Here is a 19680-nt window from a genome sequence, read left to right as displayed (position 1 = left end):
GAGCCCTGGGATGATGCTCCTGAGCAGTGGAGCTGCTCTCCCTCTCTACAGTGAGGGGCTCACTAGGCTCCCTCTGCCTAACTGGAGGTAAATGGAACTCCACCCTCAATTGCACAAAGCACTTAAGCATTCTGGGTTAATTAGTTACAGCAAGGATGATCTTCTAGGCAAGCAACGTGCTATTCCTTGTAAATGATGCTGCCACTGAAGTGTAAATTCCCTTTGAGGATTAAGCTGCCTGGGTATAAATCAATGCTGCAACCTCCCCAAAATACCAATTGCTGTGCAAACATCATAGTCAAAAGCAGGAGAGAAAAGTGCTGAATACTTTGCACGACATGGATAGGCTTGGAATGAATCGTTAAAAAAACGGTATGATCACGGACAAAGACCCTCTAACTAATTAAAGTTAGAAAGTGGTATGTTTATTCACCAGCGGGCGGCACGGGAGTCACCTCCAAAAGGCGTGACCACCCCGAACAAGGTTCTTTGCCCTCTATTTATTCCCCAAGATCTTACATACAATACATATGCATAACCCCAGCACCTCCCATCCCCATCCCATATTAAAATGAGCCCATTAGTCCTTCACGTGTGCGCAGTTCATCTCTTGAATTGGGTCGGTGGTCTCGAAGGATGAAGTCAGGAGAGTCTTCATCAGGTCTTGGTGGCCCTCTGGCACGATCCAAGGCTTCATGCTTTGTGATTAACAGTTTACTTATTTTACGTTCTTCTGTACGTAAATTTATAATAGCAGATAATTATACCAATTAGCTCTAGCCTAAGCATCTAGTAATTATTAACCTACCATTTACCTACCTAACTTACATCTTGGTCATGGAAACTACTTCTACCCTTAGCAAAAATCTTAACTTTTCAAAACCATGATTCAGGAACACTTGTGAGATGCATCACATGGATGGGCTAAGAGCAGTTTAACTTTGTTTTTTTTACAGTGTAACAGCATGTTCAGTTCATCACAGCTCTGAGTGAGGTTTGGGCCTTTGAACAGCAGTGGAATAATATTATTTGTAGTAAATTCTAGAACAGCAAAGTCAAGGCACATGGCCACTTTGCAGCTGTCCGAAAGGATGAGCTCTGCTTGAGTTTGTCACACCTTCAGCCCCACTGCTGTGACTGCTGCTCTTCCACCACAAACACCTTTGTATATCCCTTCTCACGTGTCTGAGTATTTGAAAGCCCACCTCCAGCAGAGATGGTTTCTTATCATAAGTCTCAACCAAATCAAGCATTTTGCCAAGAGCAGTTGGAAAGTGTCCATGTTTTTATTGCCTGCACATTCTACATATCCCATTACCACTGTTCAGAAATAAATGTATTAATAGCTCATATCAGATTCCTACCTCAGATTAAGAGAGTGTTTCAACTGGAAAAGACACCTGGGTGGACTAGAAAACACATACTTAATTTAACAGCCTCTCTCCCTCTTGTAATACAGAACAAGTCAGGTGCTGTTCACAATTTTGCTTCAAAGCATCTCATCTAGAACCCCCAGGATAGCTGTAACCTGGAGTAGCCCAGGGCTGTGCAAATCCTTGGGCTGGGCTTTGAATAACAGGTTCCCTGGAAAGAGAAGCGAGCAAAAGGAAAAAACAAAAACAAATAAAACAAAAAAAGGGACAAAAGCTGCAGTGTTGGGTAAAAAAGGATTTACAACCTCTGCAAAAGTTAGACTGCTCACTTGGCAATTGAGCCTCAGGAAAGTTTTAGCCGCTCTGCACAGAATGAAGTATTTACATCCTTTAGTCACAGGATGCAGGTGGTGATATTTTGGAGATTTCAAACAGATTGTAGGCATCTCGCAGTTTTATTGCTGGGTTTTTGCCAGGAGATGTAGCTACATGACAGCATACCTGAGCCCAGCTGGAGAAGAAGAATCAGAAAAAAACCCTGAAGGCAGCAGCAGCAGCAGCAGCAGCATTGCCAGAATGGAGCTGTGGCCCAGCCCCTCAACCCTCCCAGGGATCACACCAGGCTATGGCACGTGCAAAGTTTGGATCCTGCTGCTTAATGAGGATGTGTGGATCAGCTGCACAGGCAAGGAAAGGCTCATCTTGCAGCTTGGCTTCAAATAAAATACATGTAGCATCATGCTGTTAATGAACATACCTCACTAACAGGGCTGCTGCATAATTTATCACCACAAAACCCATCTTTCTCTAGAGTTTTCATAATTCTCGTATCTTTATTTATGAAGTGGTATTCTGTCTCAAAAAAAGGGAAAGGCAAAATTTTAAATGTAAGCCCTAAAATCTAGTGAAATAGTGAAAACTCTAAGTGGAGAGGAAGGGATTTAGCTACATAATTTTTAAAGTTTCAGATGTCAAGTGTTCCTGAAATTCTGAGTTTGAGGCAATTACACTTTGCACATGAAGTTTAAACTATGGTCTAACCTTCAGTGGTGTGGAAGAGGATGAGGAGGCTCTGCTAGAAGCGCTAGAAGCAACAGGCTTTTAGTGTTTTCAAAAGCAGAAAATATTTGAGGGTTTGGCTTTTTCCTTCCTTTTTTTTTTTTTTTTTTTTTTAGGATTGATGGTAATAGGAGATGCATTATGTAAATAATTTCTGTAGTGAAGACCTTTATCCAACTAGCTGCAATACCACATATTGCTGGTATAAAAACCTGTAAATGCCCCACTTAGGAAGTAGAAGGAATTGTGACATTCAAATATTTTCACCTGAAGCAAAAGGTCAATCTTTAGCAGACCAGAAATGCAACAAGCTGATTATGTCCCCAGAGATAGAAGGATGTGTTTGGAAAAGCTTTTAAGTATCTCAAGGGCAAAGGGCTATTTGAAAACCAACATGTCAGTCAGACATTTTGACATGAAAATTCTGGTTCCATCAGCCCTTCTATAGTAAATATTTCAAGACAATCTGTCCTGAAATAGAAAACTGGCTGCTTGGTTTGAATGTCCTCATGCTGGGTTCCTCACAGCAAACTAAGGCTCAGCAAGACCAAGCTGATCGAGCTGTGCATTCCAGGGACTGGGGAGAACATAACCAGGCTGAGGGACTTGATGGCAGTGTGAGGAGGTTTGCTGGTACAGCAGAGAAACCTTCAGACCCAAAGGCTTGTTGAGTGTTTCTGCAAGATCTACCTGAACACTAATGTGGCTCCACCTTTGCAAGAAGTGTTCCCTAATTCGACAAGGAATGTAGGCAATCCCTTCCCTCAATCAGCGGGGCATTTTGAGACATGCTTTGCAGCAAGTGCCATGAATAGAGGAAAAAGAATTGTTTACTTTTAGAGAAGTGGCGTATTTTCTTCCTTTCACAGTTGGCAGCTGCCACCCATACCCCCAGAAGGGCATCCTTCCTCGAGCCAAGGTTTCAGCAGAGAGAGGGGAAGAAATCACATTCCCCTGCTCCCAACCCAAGGCCAAGCAGCAGAAACGCCCCATGATTTTCTGCATTTGCTTTTCTATACTTTCTTCACTCAGACAGAATGGTGCCCTCTGCTCCTCACCCTCTGAGGAGCCTCCTGCAGAAACCGCTGACATTAATCTCAGAAGCAATTCAGACAGAGAGGGGAAGAGCTCTGTAAACCCAAACAAGTTTGAGACCATCTGGCAAAAAGAAGCAAACCTGTTAAACTGTTCTTCCTGCAACATCAGCACAAGCTGTCTGAGGCGTTTCATTAGGAACAGCTTTCCTTTACAGCACTGCATACAGTGCTCTGTTTAGTTTGGGCATTTTTATCCCTACAATATTGTTTCATTTGTTGTACCAAAGCTGATGGGATTGCTTTTGAAGGAAGTGTAATCCAACCTGAGAAAGAGCATCAGAGCCTGGACCATCATCTCTAAAGTCTCAACCCTCAATTACCTGTTTACATCTGTTTGCAATTCGTTGTAGGAAGGAATTAAACAGAACTCAAAGCAACAAGAAACTGGACAGAAATACATAGAAATTTTTTATCATTATCTTTGCTGATGATGTTTCCACCTCTGGGTCATGTTTTATGTTCTAGGATTGGCAAGTTACAGAAAAATAAAGCAGGAAGTTAACCTGAAAGCTTGGTGGGTGCCACCACGATAGTTTTCTTCTACTTTTAGCGATTCTGATTAACATTTGGTGGAAAATCTATCACCTCAATCTTGGGTAAAGAGGCATGCTAATGGCTGTACCAATTTTAGTAACTGTTTTGACTCTTATATTGAATTTTATTTTTTGCATCGAGCTTAAAGAGGAATAGTATGAAGGACTACCAGGCTTCAGAGGCACTCAGAGTCCTCTGAACATTAGCAGAACTGTGCTCTGAGTGCTCCCTGGTGGGAGTTACAATAAATTTTAACAGAAGTTAATTACTGCTGTAAACGTGAAAGTGAATCAGCAATACAGGATTGACTGGAGTTGCTCTGGGGTTTCTGAGCATGAGGATGGGAGACTCTCCCCTGCTCTCAGCTGTTAGGCACAGAATAACTCATCTTCCACAGCCCTCAGAAGGGTTCTCTTGGCCCTTGGTGGTGGCTCAAGAGCCATTGGAGGACCCGTGTGGAGCATGTAAAGACTTAAACAAGGAGGATGACAAATGGATACTGCAGATGAGGCACAATTCCCAGCGTAGCTTCTTGCTCTGGAGCCTTTTTCAGCATTGGGCACTTTGACTTTAGTACTGGGGAAGGAAAGAGGCCTTTACTGGAGATCACCCCAGATACAGCAGCTGTTGTAGAACCAAGAATTTTTATATTTCTTCCAAATGAAGAAATTTCTCTCCTGAGTTTCTGAGACATCTTTGCCCAATATTGCAGTTCCACAAGCATTAGCAATTCCCATACGACTACTGCACATGTGTAATTGGAAGGAGAAATAACTAAGCCAGTAATTAGGCAGGCAAACGATTTACAGACATAAAATAACTGCTTTTCAGACATCAAGTTCAACAAGAATGAGGTATTAGCAGTGTGCATGTAATTAAGCGATTAACTGGTGTTTTGGTGATGTATTTCTAAATCTGCATTTACTCAAGCACATAGCTATCATTTGTATACTGCTCTAGAAAAGGTTAGGTGCTGAAAGGTAAAATTCGTCATATTACAATCCTATAAATAGGAACATTTTTTTTCTTTCTAATAATTTCTGCTCTCACACAGTAACATTTAGGGAGATTGGTGGCTTTGTTTTCCAATGTTTTTCCTCTTGCACAATACTAGAAATAAATGTTAGGCTGAGGAAACAGATTTATTTTTCCCTGAGTTAGTGAAGAACTGTGTGATTTCAAAGCTGGAGGATATTTTGCTGAGTAAAGACAGTTTTTATTCTCATTAACTTATTACAGCTGAGATGGATTAATACATACATAAGAGCTTCTGATGTTAGAGACACACATTTATCAGGGTAAAACTAAAAAGTAAAGGACTGGGAATGCAGTGTAAGAATAAGACAGAATAATTTAGATTGGAAAAGACAGTGTAAGATCATAGAGAGCATTACTCCAAGGTAAAAAACTCTTGTTTCTTGAAGAGTTTTTTTTAATAAAATAAACTGAGGGGTTTCTAAAAGTAAGTAAATACCCCTTAACACCCTGTCACATCTCAGTTGCCTATGGGCTTATGCTGTCTGCCTCAGTGTCAGTTTTGTCCAAAGGAATTTATCCTAACACTCACTCTTGAACTTATTTTGCACTTTTCCAGCCCTTTGCCAGCCAGATGCCTTCCATGGTGCAGCCATACTCCCCCCTGCTGGCTGCTTCAAGGACTGGGGATCATTAGGGAAAGCTGTGAAAAATAAACTTATTTTAATATCTAAAGTGATTATTATTTTTCTTCTGGATATTACTTCAAGAAAAGTTGTTCCCAGAAATTATGGTTTCACAGCTCCAGCAATGTAAGCTTGCTTTCCAGATAAAATACCATCCTCTGCCTCACCACTGAGTTATTTTTGCAATAAAACTTTTATTTAATAGTTTTAATGCTTGCTTGCCCAGGCCTAAGCAGGAACAGCAGCACTCCAGGAAAGTGCCAGAGATGACAGAAGGATCCTTTGTTCTCACAGCCACTGCCCACCAGCAGCAAAATACATCTTGTTTGTGCTGTGATACACAAAATATTAATACTGAAATAAGAAAGGGCAAGCATAGGGTTTTTCTGGGGTTGGAAGATAAAGAAACTGCCCAGTTTGCTGTTCTGGTTCTCTTTAACAAGCTCTTTTTGCATATCAGTCCCATGCAGACCAAGGATGATGTGAAAGGACATCCTTCTCACAAACCACTCAGCCACAGTAAAGGACTTCAAATGACCCCCTTCCCCAGTCCCTGAACTGCTCCCAGTCAGTGCCCCTGGATAAACTGCACACCTTATGTTAAGGTAAAATTATAAGAAATTGCACAAAAGAAGGTTGCCTGTCAAACTGAACCAAAATTGCTAAGATATCGTGTGTCACAGAGCCTTTTTGTCAGTTTGTGGTACAGCCCAGCCCAAATCCTCTACACTCAGGATCAAAGACAGCTTTTCTTCTCTAGGAATCACCTATTCCAGTGCAGAGAATCTTTCCCAGGAATGATGCTGAAAATGTGACATTGCAGCTTGGAAGATTTTGGCTTAATTTCTGCATGATGCCATTATGCCCTTTGTTCCAACTTTTTTTTCCTCCCCAAACAATGTGGAATGTAATTCTCCTTTTCTGAACATCTGGCACTCCAGCTGTTAGGATTCACAGTCAGCATGCATTAGAAATTAAAAACTATTCCAGATTAACTGGTAGAATTTGTCAGCTAATACTAAAAGCACAATTTTAGATCTTCAAAAAGCTTTGCACCTTTATAAAGGATAATCAAGTGGTTTTTGCCTCAGTGATTGCAACTCAAAAATGTTCACCCTGTTACTTTAGAAATTTAACTATTAACAATAAGCACGAGTTAACCTAAAAGGGTCTAAAGGGAGTCATTAGGGCTTGTTGAAATCAAAAAACTATGCTATGTGGGTACTTTTGAAGGTTTAATTCACTGTCCCAAACTTGCAGAGAGGGGGAACAGTTATGGGGAGAGCACAAACATTTTCCCCAGGAACAAAAAGCACTTTCATCAGTCCTCACAAGCCACCATATGACACAGCAAGATGGTGCTGGAGGTGCTGACAAGAATATACAACATAATCCTACTGCCTTGCAGAGCCAGCTGATAATGAGGGTCAGCTTTGTGACCAACAAACACAAGGATCTCCCAATTCATGTAACATGAATTTTAAATATTTCAGTAGCCTGGGTACACCTGTGAAACTCAACTCCAGTTTTTAACCCTATCAGCTTCCTTAAATACCAACAGTTCAACATTGTTTACAGAATAGTACAAAAGGATTAAATCTGGTTTCACTTAATCTTTAATAAAACCTCAATGAGTGCACCTCAATAAGGATAACACAATCTACATATTTTATTTTTAATCAAGATAGGAAACAGCATAGATTAGTGATTTTCAGTGTTAATAACAAGGCAACAGACCTTGTAATTAAAAATAAATATTAGAAGGTTGCTAAATTATTTTGATAAGGATTTAAGGATCAATTATAGAAGAGATGTCATTTTCCCTTTCTAGTTAGATATATTGGAAACAGTGAAACTGAGAAGTTCTTGTATTAACCCTTTTTTTTATTACAATAAGGACATTAATATAGTCTGCATCAGAAAAGTTTGACAAAAACGATTACAGGGACTTCTCTTTAAAGGACACTTGATGGAAAAAAAAATGGTGCAACGATGATGTTGTTAATTCTGCTGTTGTGGAGGCTGGGCTACATGGCCTTGAAGATTACTACTCTATCAACCTTGCATGAGGATTTAGCTCTCCCATAAAGCTACTCAGCCTTGTAGGAACAAAAAATGCAGCTTCAGTTTGGATTTGGGACAGGACAGCGAAGCTGCACAGCACAGAGGGTGCTGTGGTATTGCAGACAACACACACACACACACACACACACACACACACACACACACACACACACACACACACCAGCACTGCTATGGAGCAGCAGCACCCCTCAGCTTCCCCAGAGAGTCTGCTCAGAGAATTCCCCACAAGAAAATTTCCACAAGAAACAACGCAAACCAGAAGAGACTCCAAATCCTTGGTGTGGCTTGGCCTCTCAACAACAAAAATCATGATGCTGAGACTGTAGCAACCATCACTAACCTGGTTTCTACTACAGTGTGAAATGTTCTTGTTTGGGCTTGGCTTTATGAGACAACTTAGAAACAACTCTATAATCACAAAATCCCAGTATGGTTTCGGTTGACAGGGCCTTAAAGATCATCTAGTTCCAACCTCCCCTGCCATGGGGCAACACAAGCTTACAAGAAACCTTGATGGTAATGATGATGTAACTGTAATGAGAAATGAAAATGAACAGTTTGCTGCTACTGAACAGGGATCAGCCCCACCTCTGCTTTCAACACTTCCATCACTTGCCTTGAACCTCTGGCACTGCTCTGGCTGCACAGTCAACCAGCTCAGCACCCCAAAATGTTTGAAAATCAGCCCAGCAGTAAGATTAAAAAAGAATTTTTTCACTGGGTTAGGAACCCACTTACCTTCCAGAGCAGGCAGCATGGCAAGGCAGGGACAGCAAGAGCCTCCCCTGGGCCTGTCAGGCTCTCAGTATCCCAGGTCCTGGCCAGTGCTGCCCACAGGACTTCCCACCATACACCTGCAGCCTTCACTCCCTGACAACAGCTGAAGTGAGGAGCTCTGCTGGGAGATCCTGCTCCTTTCCTTCTAGAACATGAACAGCTGCCAGATAAAAAGTCCCTCCTATCCCCCAACCCCAAGAAGCTTCACTGCCTCCAAATTTAGACAGGAAATTGAAGCCTGAGCAAGTACCTGCTGCAAACCAGGTTTATCTTAGCTCAGCATGCCAGGTTTCCACGAACAATGAAAGCAAATAAAATCTCCCCCACTGTGGCTCATCGCAGGTTTCCTAAACTGACCATAACTAGGAAAACCACTGACCAATGTTTTTATTAATAGGAGCCTGTGCTAGAGAACTCTCTCTTTTCCCTTTCTATTATTTTTATAGCATTGAAATTCATTTAAGATATGACATTTTTCATCTCCACCTTGCAAATTAATTTCCCCTAACTCAAAGCACCCTGCTCAGATAAACCCTTCTCTCTTCACCTTGTATACAACTGAGCAGCAGCCAAGGATAGTTGACTTAGAGCTGAATAATATGCACTGGTGCTAAATGAAAATTAAACCATTAATATTTTAAAATACCTGATTTCCTGGATCGTAAAAGTGAAATGTATCATTTGTTTAAACTATCCTACTCATTATTTCTTTCCTCATTTCATAAAACTCAACCACTAACAAGAATCTGCATAAATAGAGCTTGAACTTTCATCTCAGGAAGTTTAATCAGAAAGCTCTTCAGGAATATTTTATACCTTTTATCAGAATATTGATGGAAGTCATAATTCACCTTAATGTGAGAAAATTTCCTCTCTTCACTAAAGAAATTAATCAAGACATTTCTTGTTGGTGAGACATGACATAAATCCACTTGCTTTTACCTATTTGATCTCAGCATTTCATGAATTTTTGACTGCCTGCTCTTAATTTTCCACAAGCAAATTCTATTAAAGAAACTAAAACCCAGTAGTTCAACCCTGATTGCCCCATCAGCAAATGGCTCTTGTATTGCACAGTGGATGACACATGCCACACTCTCGTGGTGCTGCTAGAGCCCTTGTAAAACCAGATCAGGAAAAACCTTTCCCCCTTTATTAGTGCCTATTTATTGACCACCTAAGCCAATCCAGCAAGCACTTCCCTTGCTCAGGCAATAGTCCAAAGGCTATTGAGAATGAAAAAATATCCTTGGGAAAAAAAAGTCAAAGTCATTGCGTGCTTGTCAAACCTTTCCACCTGCGCAAGGGCAAGCAAGGTCCCTTCTCCATGGGAGAATGACACACAAGGGAGCTAGAGAAACAACTCGGCACCACCCCGGGCCAGGGTGGAGCTGAGAGATCGTGATTTCCCTATTTTGCTTCCGGGATCACCTTGCGACAAATGCAGCTGCACTTTTACATTGCCACACAGCAGGGACTGGATGGTAGGGTGTCTCTTTCAGGACACAAATCACCTCTGTTAACTGGCACTGTAGCCTCTGTTATTGAATGCTGGGCATCAGCAGTGGATAGGTTTCAAAAACACTGATATTATCATGACAGTATCATTTGCTGTGATGCATCCACAAACTTTGCTGTGACCAAACCATCTCCTGGGGCAACTTGCTGCAGTAACTGTCAACGTGACAGAGACAGACTCACCAGAAGTCCTTAAATAAATTAGTATCCAATTAGTTACCCAACATCTGTTTAGGTAACGCCCCAAAATAAACCCACTGTTTAAAGAACTTCAAGGATTTCAAATTCATATTAATTCCCTTTGAATTTAAAATGATTTTCATAAGCTGCCCTTATTATCATCAGTGAAAAACATAATTTTAAAAAATATTTCTATTTTTAAGAAGTTTTTCTTACTTCTGTGACAGAGGATGTGCACCACAGTAGAGCAAGCAAAGGATGACTAGTCATCTTAAGTGCTTGAAGTATTTGAGTGGGGCAAAGCTGTAGAAGACACATGTGCAAACCATTATTTCATGACCTCAAACATCACTTACCCAACTCAAAAGGTTTCAGTCCTGGTATGACTTCACAAGCAAAAGGCTCATGTGATTTTCTCCTCTAAGGTAACCTCATGAGGAGCATTTTCAGAGAACAGCTACATGGGCAATTCAGCGGAGCACTGATTTAACACTTACAGTCCAGCCCAAGGGAGCTGCAGGTCATTAGGCCTAAATACCGAATAAACGTCGCACATCTGTGGGACAAGTATTGTCATTGCACAGCTAAACCTACAAGCATTTTAAAATGTGCTGATTGCAAAACAACCTGTTTTACTGACTGTCTTGGTTTACTTTTGTTTTCCGGCTAATGCACCAAATTATGTCTTTGTTTTGATTTGCTAATTTAAATAAACTAATTTTTCTGTTGTGAGACAGAACCAGGAGCAAAAGAGCAAGGCAGGCCTAAAACTTAAGAGACTATAAAAAAAGAAAATTATTAACTACACAAACAAAGATTGGGGAAAAAAACAAATTCAGAATAAGATTTTTTCAGACCACTCCTTCCTTCCCTCTCCTAACTTATAACAACAAAACAAACATACAACAACTACTTCAGTCAGTTCCTAACTTAGTCTTTTTCAGTTCACTTCCGGAGAGAGAAGCCTCCTCTTGTTGAAGCTGTAGGGATTTTTTCTACAAGAAGGAAGAAAACAGTCTTTTCGTGGTTTCATTTTTCACCATTTGCATCCGCCCGGGAACCTGCAATCGTGACACTCCTCCCAACTCCACAGCCTTCCCAGAGCTGTGCTTGCGGGCCATGTCTGTCTCATGGGGTATTACTTTTAAGAATGAAATGTTCCACAGCAAAGGTTCTCTTCATTTCTTTTCTCTCTGTTCATGCTTCATCCTCAAAAAACTGAAATCCCCTTCTTTCCTCAGGGCAAAGATTCCCAACACAAGTGCTTTTTGGTCAAATCATCCATCAAATGGAACATTTCCAACCTCCCATGTCTTTCTTCATGGTTTATAAGAATATTCAGTACATCAGTTCATCCTTACAATTTTACAAAAATATTTTCAGCCATCTTGACAGCATTTCCTCATTCTTCTTCCATCTAAAAAACTTAACTCGTGCTTCACTGACTTCAGAAATCTTCTTATTCCCTTTCATATTCAAAACAAGGCCGGAGGTTTTGCAAATCTTATCTAAGCACTAAAGAGTTAAAGTTTAACACAACTGCAAGAGTTGGGCCAGGCTCAGGCCGTGCTGGGTGGGGGGGGCAGCTGAGGTGTCAATCAGCCTTTCTGGGGCTGGGCTGCAGCCCCAGACCGCTCATGGCCATCCCTGCTTCCAGACAGGGCCCGGCTGCCTCCCCAAGGCCGCATGGGAGCTGGGCAGGTCTGGCCTTTCTGACAGCAGCGGGAACCGGGGCCCCCACCCCAGAGCCGTAGGCCCATGGAGGAGGAAGCCGTGGAGGTCTTACAAGGAGCCTTTCCTCCTCCTGGCCATTGGGTCCCTTAGTTGCAAGCGGGGCCCAAGCGGCCTCCCGAGCCTCCCCCCTGCATGGAGGGGGAAAACTGCACTGCTGCCGGAAAGGCACAGACTCAGTTCCAGATTACCTCCTTCAAAATGTGTGTTCACAGAGCGAACCAACTTTCTCCCATTGGTTGTTGAAGTTGTCCCAACCCCCACAGAAGAAGCTCCCTTAGAGAGAACTTCTCTCTGAGTTTCTTCTTCCCAAATCAACCCATCACACTGAGCTAAACCAGACCTTTGCCTTCTGTGAGCTTTTTAGGGAAAGCTGTCAATCATGCCATCAGCTGTGGGCATTCCTCCTCCAGAAGTCAAGTGGGTTTATTGCAAGGAACAGCTTAAAACCTGTAAAGATTAATAAATATCTCTCCTTAGAGACAGCCTATCCTATCGAAAGGTCAATTGGAAGGAAGCAAGGCAAGGCAATGCAAGATTATTCCTCAAACATATAGTCTTAAAGAAGACACTGCTAGTCATTCAGAAAGCTGAAAGAACGCATTTACATTGAGTTTATTCCACGAGTTGAACTGTGCTTCAAGAGCTTTGGAAGACAGCCAACATGGATGAAGTTCATATATATGAACTCCAGAAAATAAGAGAATATGCCTTATGTCTAGTAATTTAGACTGATGTTAATTTTCTATATTTTTTCCACAGTATTGTAGCTATTACAGTGAGGGAAGTAGCTGAAAATGCAACATTCGTCCTTATGGCCTAATTCACTGGGTGTGTTGAAGAGAAAATGAAACTTCTCATGTGGGGTATCACTGTACTTCTGCACAGTCAGGTTGTTCACTGTGGGTTCTGTGTAAGGCCTGTGGTACCAAGTTGAAAGGAACATTAGCTTCTGCCGAGGGTGAATGCACTATTTTCTACTGTCATAATCACTACACTTCATAAACAGTAACTTTTTTAAGGACAAAGTTGCTGAACTTCTTGGGTTCAGTAGTTTTAGCAAAAAATTAGCCATCTTCTCAAATTTCAGTATTTAAACATCCAAAAGAAGGTTTGAAAAGTAACCTTTCCTTTTAGATCTTGACCACAGCAGTGTTACACTTCAAAGGTATGTCCAGGTATGTTCAGAATTATAGACTAAACAACTTAAGCTAAACAAATCATGTTAAAGAACATATTAGTTCCCATAGCTTAAAATATTCAATTTAAGCCTTGCTATCTACCCTATACACCATTTAACAGATACATATAACGAACCTTCCAGTATGGGCAACAGACGGTTTTGAAATGGTTTCCAACTCCAAGCATAAGCAAGTCCTTTATCGTAAAAAAAGCACACAAAAAGCAGTGAAATAGTTGAGATAAGAAACACAGGCTTATTATTGTAATTTATTTTAAAAACCTTATTCAAAATATTAAGTGATACAAGTCCAAATACAATAAAAATTACTGCAAGAAAAGAGTTTTGGGATATTTTGTTTGTGCTTTACTTCCTGTGCTTATAAAAAGGATGCATATAACAGTAGAATATAGAACTTCTAGCATTTCATTCCTAAGACAGTATCATGCCTTCAGACTCCTCATGCCAACAGGCATGAAGCTGATTTGTTTCCAAAGGTTACATAACTACTTGAATACCAAGTCATTAATTAAGGGGTTCTGATTCACCATTATTTACAAATATATCAGTCTGAAAACTAAATCACAAACAGAATGTACAGAAAACTAAAATTTTATATTTTACAACTCATGAAAACATAAATAATGAAAGTACAAAATACAAATAAAAAAAAGAAAAAATAACAACAAAAAAAATCTACTGTAGCAGAAACTTGATTTACACTAATGCATAAATGTTTGTCAAAAATGAGAGTGCACTGTCCACAGACTGGTAGCCCCCACACCCTTATTTTCACCTGACTGTTACCTAGGTCAGAAAACCAACTAAATAAGTTATTCTTACAGTTTCTCCCATTTATAATATAACAAATCACATAGCCATTTCCCAACTGTCTTAAAATTCAACAGAAAGCTCTGATGTATTGAAATTCTGTCAGCTATCTATATTTTAGTAAGATTATTCAAAAAGACTTGTTTTCCACTCATTAATTACAGAAACAATTAAGTAGTCATAAATAGCATCTGAGAAAAAAAAAAAAGGACAGTCAAGAAGCTGCATACCTTCACAAACACCTTAAACATTTTAGGAAATATACGGTATAAAACTTCTGAAATAAAATGGGTCATACATCATTATTTTTAAATTATTTATGGCATGAATACATAAATTATTAAATTGCCATTCCAGCTATTTTGCCAAAATAGGATCAAATTATGCAACAAGAAAACAGAATCAGAAAACAACGAGATTAAAGACTTGCAGCATCAGAACTTAAGCACAGAAAAAAGTAATTATATTTTAAGTTTACAATATAGTGGAATTTGTGAGCCATGTAAGTGATTAGCAAAGAGATCATTAATTTGATTGAGTGATGCCAAAGTCATTAATTTATTAGACCTAAAATATTTTATGCACTTTTTTTTGTAGTATTACTATCAAGACTGCTCCAGACAGAAGGGAATGATGCTTAATGCATGATGCTTAATGCATGGTAAGAGCACTAATTTATTAAACTGTCTATCTTTACAGTTGATATAAAACCCAACCAAAGTAGCAAACAAATAGATCATGCCTTTGATGTTCCATGAGATTTAATCTCCAAAACATCCAGGTCAAAAAGAGTACATCTCGTTTCCGTACAAGCAGCTTATTTAGAATACCTGAATATTATTACACAACTGGGCAGGCAAAGAGCAATAAGTTTAGCAAACTCAAATCACAGTGCTTTCAAAACACGTAGTCATTGGTTATTTTCAGGGAAGGCATCGCTTCGTTAACATTTTGATCTAAACGATGATATTCCACTGTCCTGGAGCACAGGCCATCCCTCCACCTTCGGCTCTGCACCAGTAAGAAGATCTGAAGAAAAATGGGACAACTTATAGATGCTGTGCAGAAACATTCTGAATTTGAAAGACAGCTTCACAGTGGTACTGTGTACAGTGGTACTGACATCATTGGTTTTACCTCCCATGCTGGCAAGGGCATTACTATGGCAATCACTTTAATCACTTATCTGAACTGTGCTCTGATAAATTTTCAAAATGCAACAGTCTTCAACATCTTCCCCTATAAAGAACTGGCAATGCACATAACAAATAGGTAAATGCACAGTAAAGAAGGTTTTGGGTTTTTAGCTGCTTTGTTTTCAGAGTCCTGCAAATTCTCAGCTAAATCAGTGCTCTGAAGTAAACACTAAACTTTCCTCCTATCTAAAAAGTAATCTATGGTTTAATGTAAATTTGTGTATGCACCTCTATTGTGTCTGGTTGGGCTGAAGTTAATTTTTAATGCTAGCAATATAGAGTAACACCAGGCAGGCTATTTTTGAGACACAGAGAATTAATTTGTACTGAAGAAACATTTACCTGAAAATAGTAACTTAGTAGCTTCTCTGTGTAAAACTGGAAGCAGCATTAAACATCTCCTAAAACACTCTCAGAATGTCTACGACATAAAAACCGCATTAAAGTGACTATTAGAAGGATTATCACAATCATAACAAGAGCATTCCTAGACCATTTGAAATTAAACCTCCCTTAATTTGTTGTTTTCCTGTGCAGAAAAAAATTAGTTTCACCCTCACTTAACTTGGTTTAGGTCTCCCTTAGAGAACTCATGTTGTGCACTGCCAGTGTCCATTACTGTACTGATTGATTACTGATGTTCCCAATTAACTCATTTTCTTATCATAGATGTTAGATTCAAGTTCATTTTCATTGTGCAGATAAAAATGACACTAACGATCTGCATACTTGGTCACCACAAGACCAAGTGGTCAAAGATTTCATTCTTCAAAAAGCTAAGTTCCTCTTCTTAAAAACACGTACAAGGGAACACAACTTTATATTAAACACTCCAGATGTTTCTCTCAACCTTTCAGAGCACACCTACCTTCCTCTTATTGTGATAGGTGACATAAACAACAGCTACTAAGAAGGCAACTACAACCAGATGAAAAAAAAAGTGGCCATCTTCTTCTTCATCCAACCCTGAGACAGAAACAGCTTTTATCTTTTCATCAAGGGTCTTGATTTCCTCATTGTAATTACTGATGGTGTCAGAGCTGTCATCTTCTGACATCTCTAGAAGGTCTGGATTATATCTGGAATTCGGTGTCATTTCATAAGCATAGTCATCTCCATCTGACTCCATAGTTTCTTTTATGATGGGTGGGGAATTACTTAGTGTGTCTTTCAAATCTGTTAGAAGATCTTCTTCCTCAATTTTAGTATCTTCAGAAGCATCAACATCCACCTGTGATACCAGACTAGCAGGGACAACAGATGACAAAGAGTCACCATTGGGTATAAGTGGCTGTCCTGCCATCACTGAATTGATTTTGACTGTTGTTGGGAATGTCTCCTTTCTTGCTGAGGTTAAACTCTGCAAGCTGTCTGTCAAATTTTGGGATCTACTCAGTGTTTCATTCTCACTTGTAGAAGAAATATTTCTTGTAAGCATATCTGCTTTCACAGGACCTGAGAAAAGGATGAGAAACAATCAGCACTATGCACAAGGCACTTACTTCTCTGACAGAAAACTATTGCCACAACTTTCTTTCATAGACAAGAAATCATATGAAGAACACAGCATATGTCACACTGCAAACTTTTTAGTATTCATATGCAGAAATACACAGTCCTGCACTTTGGCAACTTCCAAAGAAATGTCCTGAGTGGGACAGAACTAAGGTTGGAAACACATGCCTTCTAGATTAGTGTGGCAAAGTGTCCCTGAAAAACTTAGCACACCTGTTTTCCAGGCATAAGAACTTCAAAGAGATGTCATCCTTCCCTCTGTGCATTCATGATGTCTTGCAGAATCACATACGATTGGCATTTTCTCCATTATCAAATTCTTCCTCCCACAGAATGAGCTGAGGTCTACAAAGGAGGATGTTCTCAGGAAAGCTTTTCCTGCAGTTAAGTTTTTCATCTTTCACCATTGCATGTTTTACAAACAAAAAATAAGATGCTGCAAAGTCTCCTACACAAGGTCCCAGCACCTCTTCCCAGGCACTAATTTTTATTAAATTTGTAGACACTGAAACAGATTTCCAACCTTATATTAACTCAAATGAAACTACTGAACCATAAAGAAACATTGCCCAGGCTCACGGAGGAAAGCCTTTTGTTGGCAGCAGTTACTGTAATGAAGTAAGAAAAAACATTGTAGCAATGTACCCTCAGGCAAATTCAGCGTCTCTCCAATGTTGGAAGGGCTTTGCAGAACTACATTAAAAACAAGGTGAAATCCAGATGCAGAGCCCACTATCCCTTTTCTGTATCTAAAGGATAGTAAAAAAAAAGATGCAGAGAGAGTTTAATAGCCAATTGTTTTAAACCTAAAAATTAGCAAATTATTCATGTTTGCAGCACATCACTACCAGATTCAAATCCAGAAGCACCTTAAAAAATGTAGAATAAATTTTAGACTTTCAGCATGCATTTTCATTTAAACTGGGAGACCATACTTGCCTTGTATTTTGGCATGCCAAACTAATTTTTCATTTTACAAAACCAACAATACTTCCATTAAACACTTTCAAGGCTCACTTCAAAGTTACAGACTCTAGAAATGAAGCATTCAACCAAGTGCTTCTATCAGGTTACTTGTAAGTAAAATATTATATAGGGGACATTGAATCATGTTATTCATGGAACTTGTATATTTGCTGAGATTCAATTACAACAGAGCTCTTGTTTACATGGCACACTTTTGTAGTATTAATTATTCTTTAACCAACTGTAAAACACAGAAGACTCAGCTTATCTAACGTGAAGCAGACACCACAGTGCCTCTCTGCTGAAGTTTAAAGTCAACCATTTCACATCTAACACACTTATTGTTGCTGATAAAACTACTTGTCTGAATTATCATATCAACATTAACTTGTTCAGTTCTTATCTAGGACAAGTTTAGGGAACTCTGATCTCTCCTCAGGTTTAAGCCAGCTAGTTGCATATGCAGAGATAAATAGGAGGAAAGGCAGTTGCAAGGTAATTTCATATTTATAGCTAGCTGGCATATTGTGAGGTCAGCTTCACTGCTACCCTCCCCAAAAAGACAAAAACTATTAGAGAGTAAGAGCTAAACTGTCTGAAATACAAAGAAGCATGTTTTGCCTATAAAACTGTATTGCATCTGGCCTCACACTTCAAATCATTCTTGAATTCATTTTAACACAGAAGTTTTTGAAGGATATATGCTTAAATGCAAGGGACTCCTAGCGGCTATTGCTGCACCTTCAGACTGAGGAAAAGCAATTTCCTATTATTCCTTAAATATACTTGGGTTTTTTTGTTTTAATAGCAGCTGGAAATTTAGCAGCTAAACCACAACTGATTTATGATATTTACCCCAAACTACTTGGCATTATAAACGGTGGTTGCACTGTTTACAATTACACAACACTGTCAGATGATTTTAGATCCAGAGATGCCTCAGCTTCAGAAACAGATACTGATGTTCAGTCATGGTGACAGAATTAGCAGGACAAACACCGCACGTAAAAAACACATCATGGCTAAAACTCACTTCCAGGAAAACTGCTTCTAGAAAACAAGTTGTTTCGTGACTCCTAAAGTTAAAAACTCCGTTTCCTACAGGTTTCTGTCCAAAATTCTCACCGCCTACCCATCAGACCAGGTGAGGGGTAACACAAATAGAGCTGGTGTTGAGGTACTGACTGACAAGCACTGTTTGATGGATGGAACAGTTCCTTTTTTGTTCCTTCACTAACTCCTTTCTCTTCACTGCCCAGCCTGTACTCCATCCAAAACAGAGAAACTCACTGCCCCGAAGCATGCATTTCTCATTAGCCTTTAGTTACAGCCCTCTGCAGTTTTAAAGGGGAGAAAGAAAGCACTTATCTAGGAGTCAACTTGAAGAATAACATAAGCTTAATTTCCAGGGGAGGGGAGACTAAAACCAGGCACGCAGAGTATAAAAATCCCAAGTCTGATGAATGAAGTAACCAGCTAAACTGCTCTTCACAGCAACAAAAGCGGTGCACACTCGGCAGGCGGCCTCCCTCCCCCCGCCCCGACACTGCCCTTCCCCTGCGCACAGCCCAGCGCTCGCTGCCTCTAACGCACCCCCAAACAGATGAGAGGCCAAGGCCAGGCCCAGGGCCAGGCCCGGTCACCTCAAGGCACGACCCGCGCCGGCCGAGGCTGTACAGCGTTAGAGGCCCAACCGAAGACACTGGTGAGGCAGACCGGCGGGGCGGCCGCGCAGCGCCCATAGCCCACAGCCAGCCCCCCCTCCCGGCCCCGCTGCGCTCACCGGGGGAATCCTGCCCGCGAGCCGCCAGGGCCCAGCCGCAGAGCAGCAGCAAGCACAGGGCGAGGCGCACCGACCCCCGCCACTCGCCACCGGCCGCCGCCATCTTGGCCCCCTCCACGGACGTGGCGATGCCACCGCCCCTCGTGAGGCGGCCGCGCACGCGCACGCGCACGGGCGGGAAGGCGCAGGACGCG

The 19680-nt window shown here is 40.6% G+C and overlaps 1 protein-coding gene across 2 annotated transcripts; it reads right to left on the bottom strand.

Moving 5' to 3' along the window:
* Positions 1 to 13428: 13428 nt before the first annotated feature.
* Positions 13429 to 19645, bottom strand: C15H5orf15 (chromosome 15 C5orf15 homolog). 2 transcript variants are annotated; one of them, XM_014891794.2, is made up of 3 exons: positions 19487 to 19645; positions 16091 to 16677; positions 13429 to 15055 (listed from the first exon to the last, which is right to left on the bottom strand). In XM_014891794.2, exons 1-3 carry the CDS (start codon positions 19587 to 19589, stop codon positions 14924 to 14926), a joined length of 822 nt encoding a protein of 273 aa, XP_014747280.1. In that variant the 5' UTR covers positions 19590 to 19645; the 3' UTR covers positions 13429 to 14923. The 2 variants fall into 2 exon arrangements, with proteins under 2 accessions (XP_014747280.1, XP_014747281.1); XM_014891795.2 differs by lacking the exon at positions 19487 to 19645 and adding an exon at positions 16951 to 17077.
* Positions 19646 to 19680: the final 35 nt, after the last annotated feature.

This window comes from Sturnus vulgaris, chromosome 15 (genome assembly GCF_052056855.1).
Source record: "Sturnus vulgaris isolate bStuVul1 chromosome 15, bStuVul1.hap1, whole genome shotgun sequence".
Lineage (NCBI taxonomy): Eukaryota > Metazoa > Chordata > Aves > Passeriformes > Sturnidae > Sturnus > Sturnus vulgaris.
Note: the sequence above shows the minus strand (reverse complement) of the source record. Positions and strands in the feature narration are given on the sequence as shown.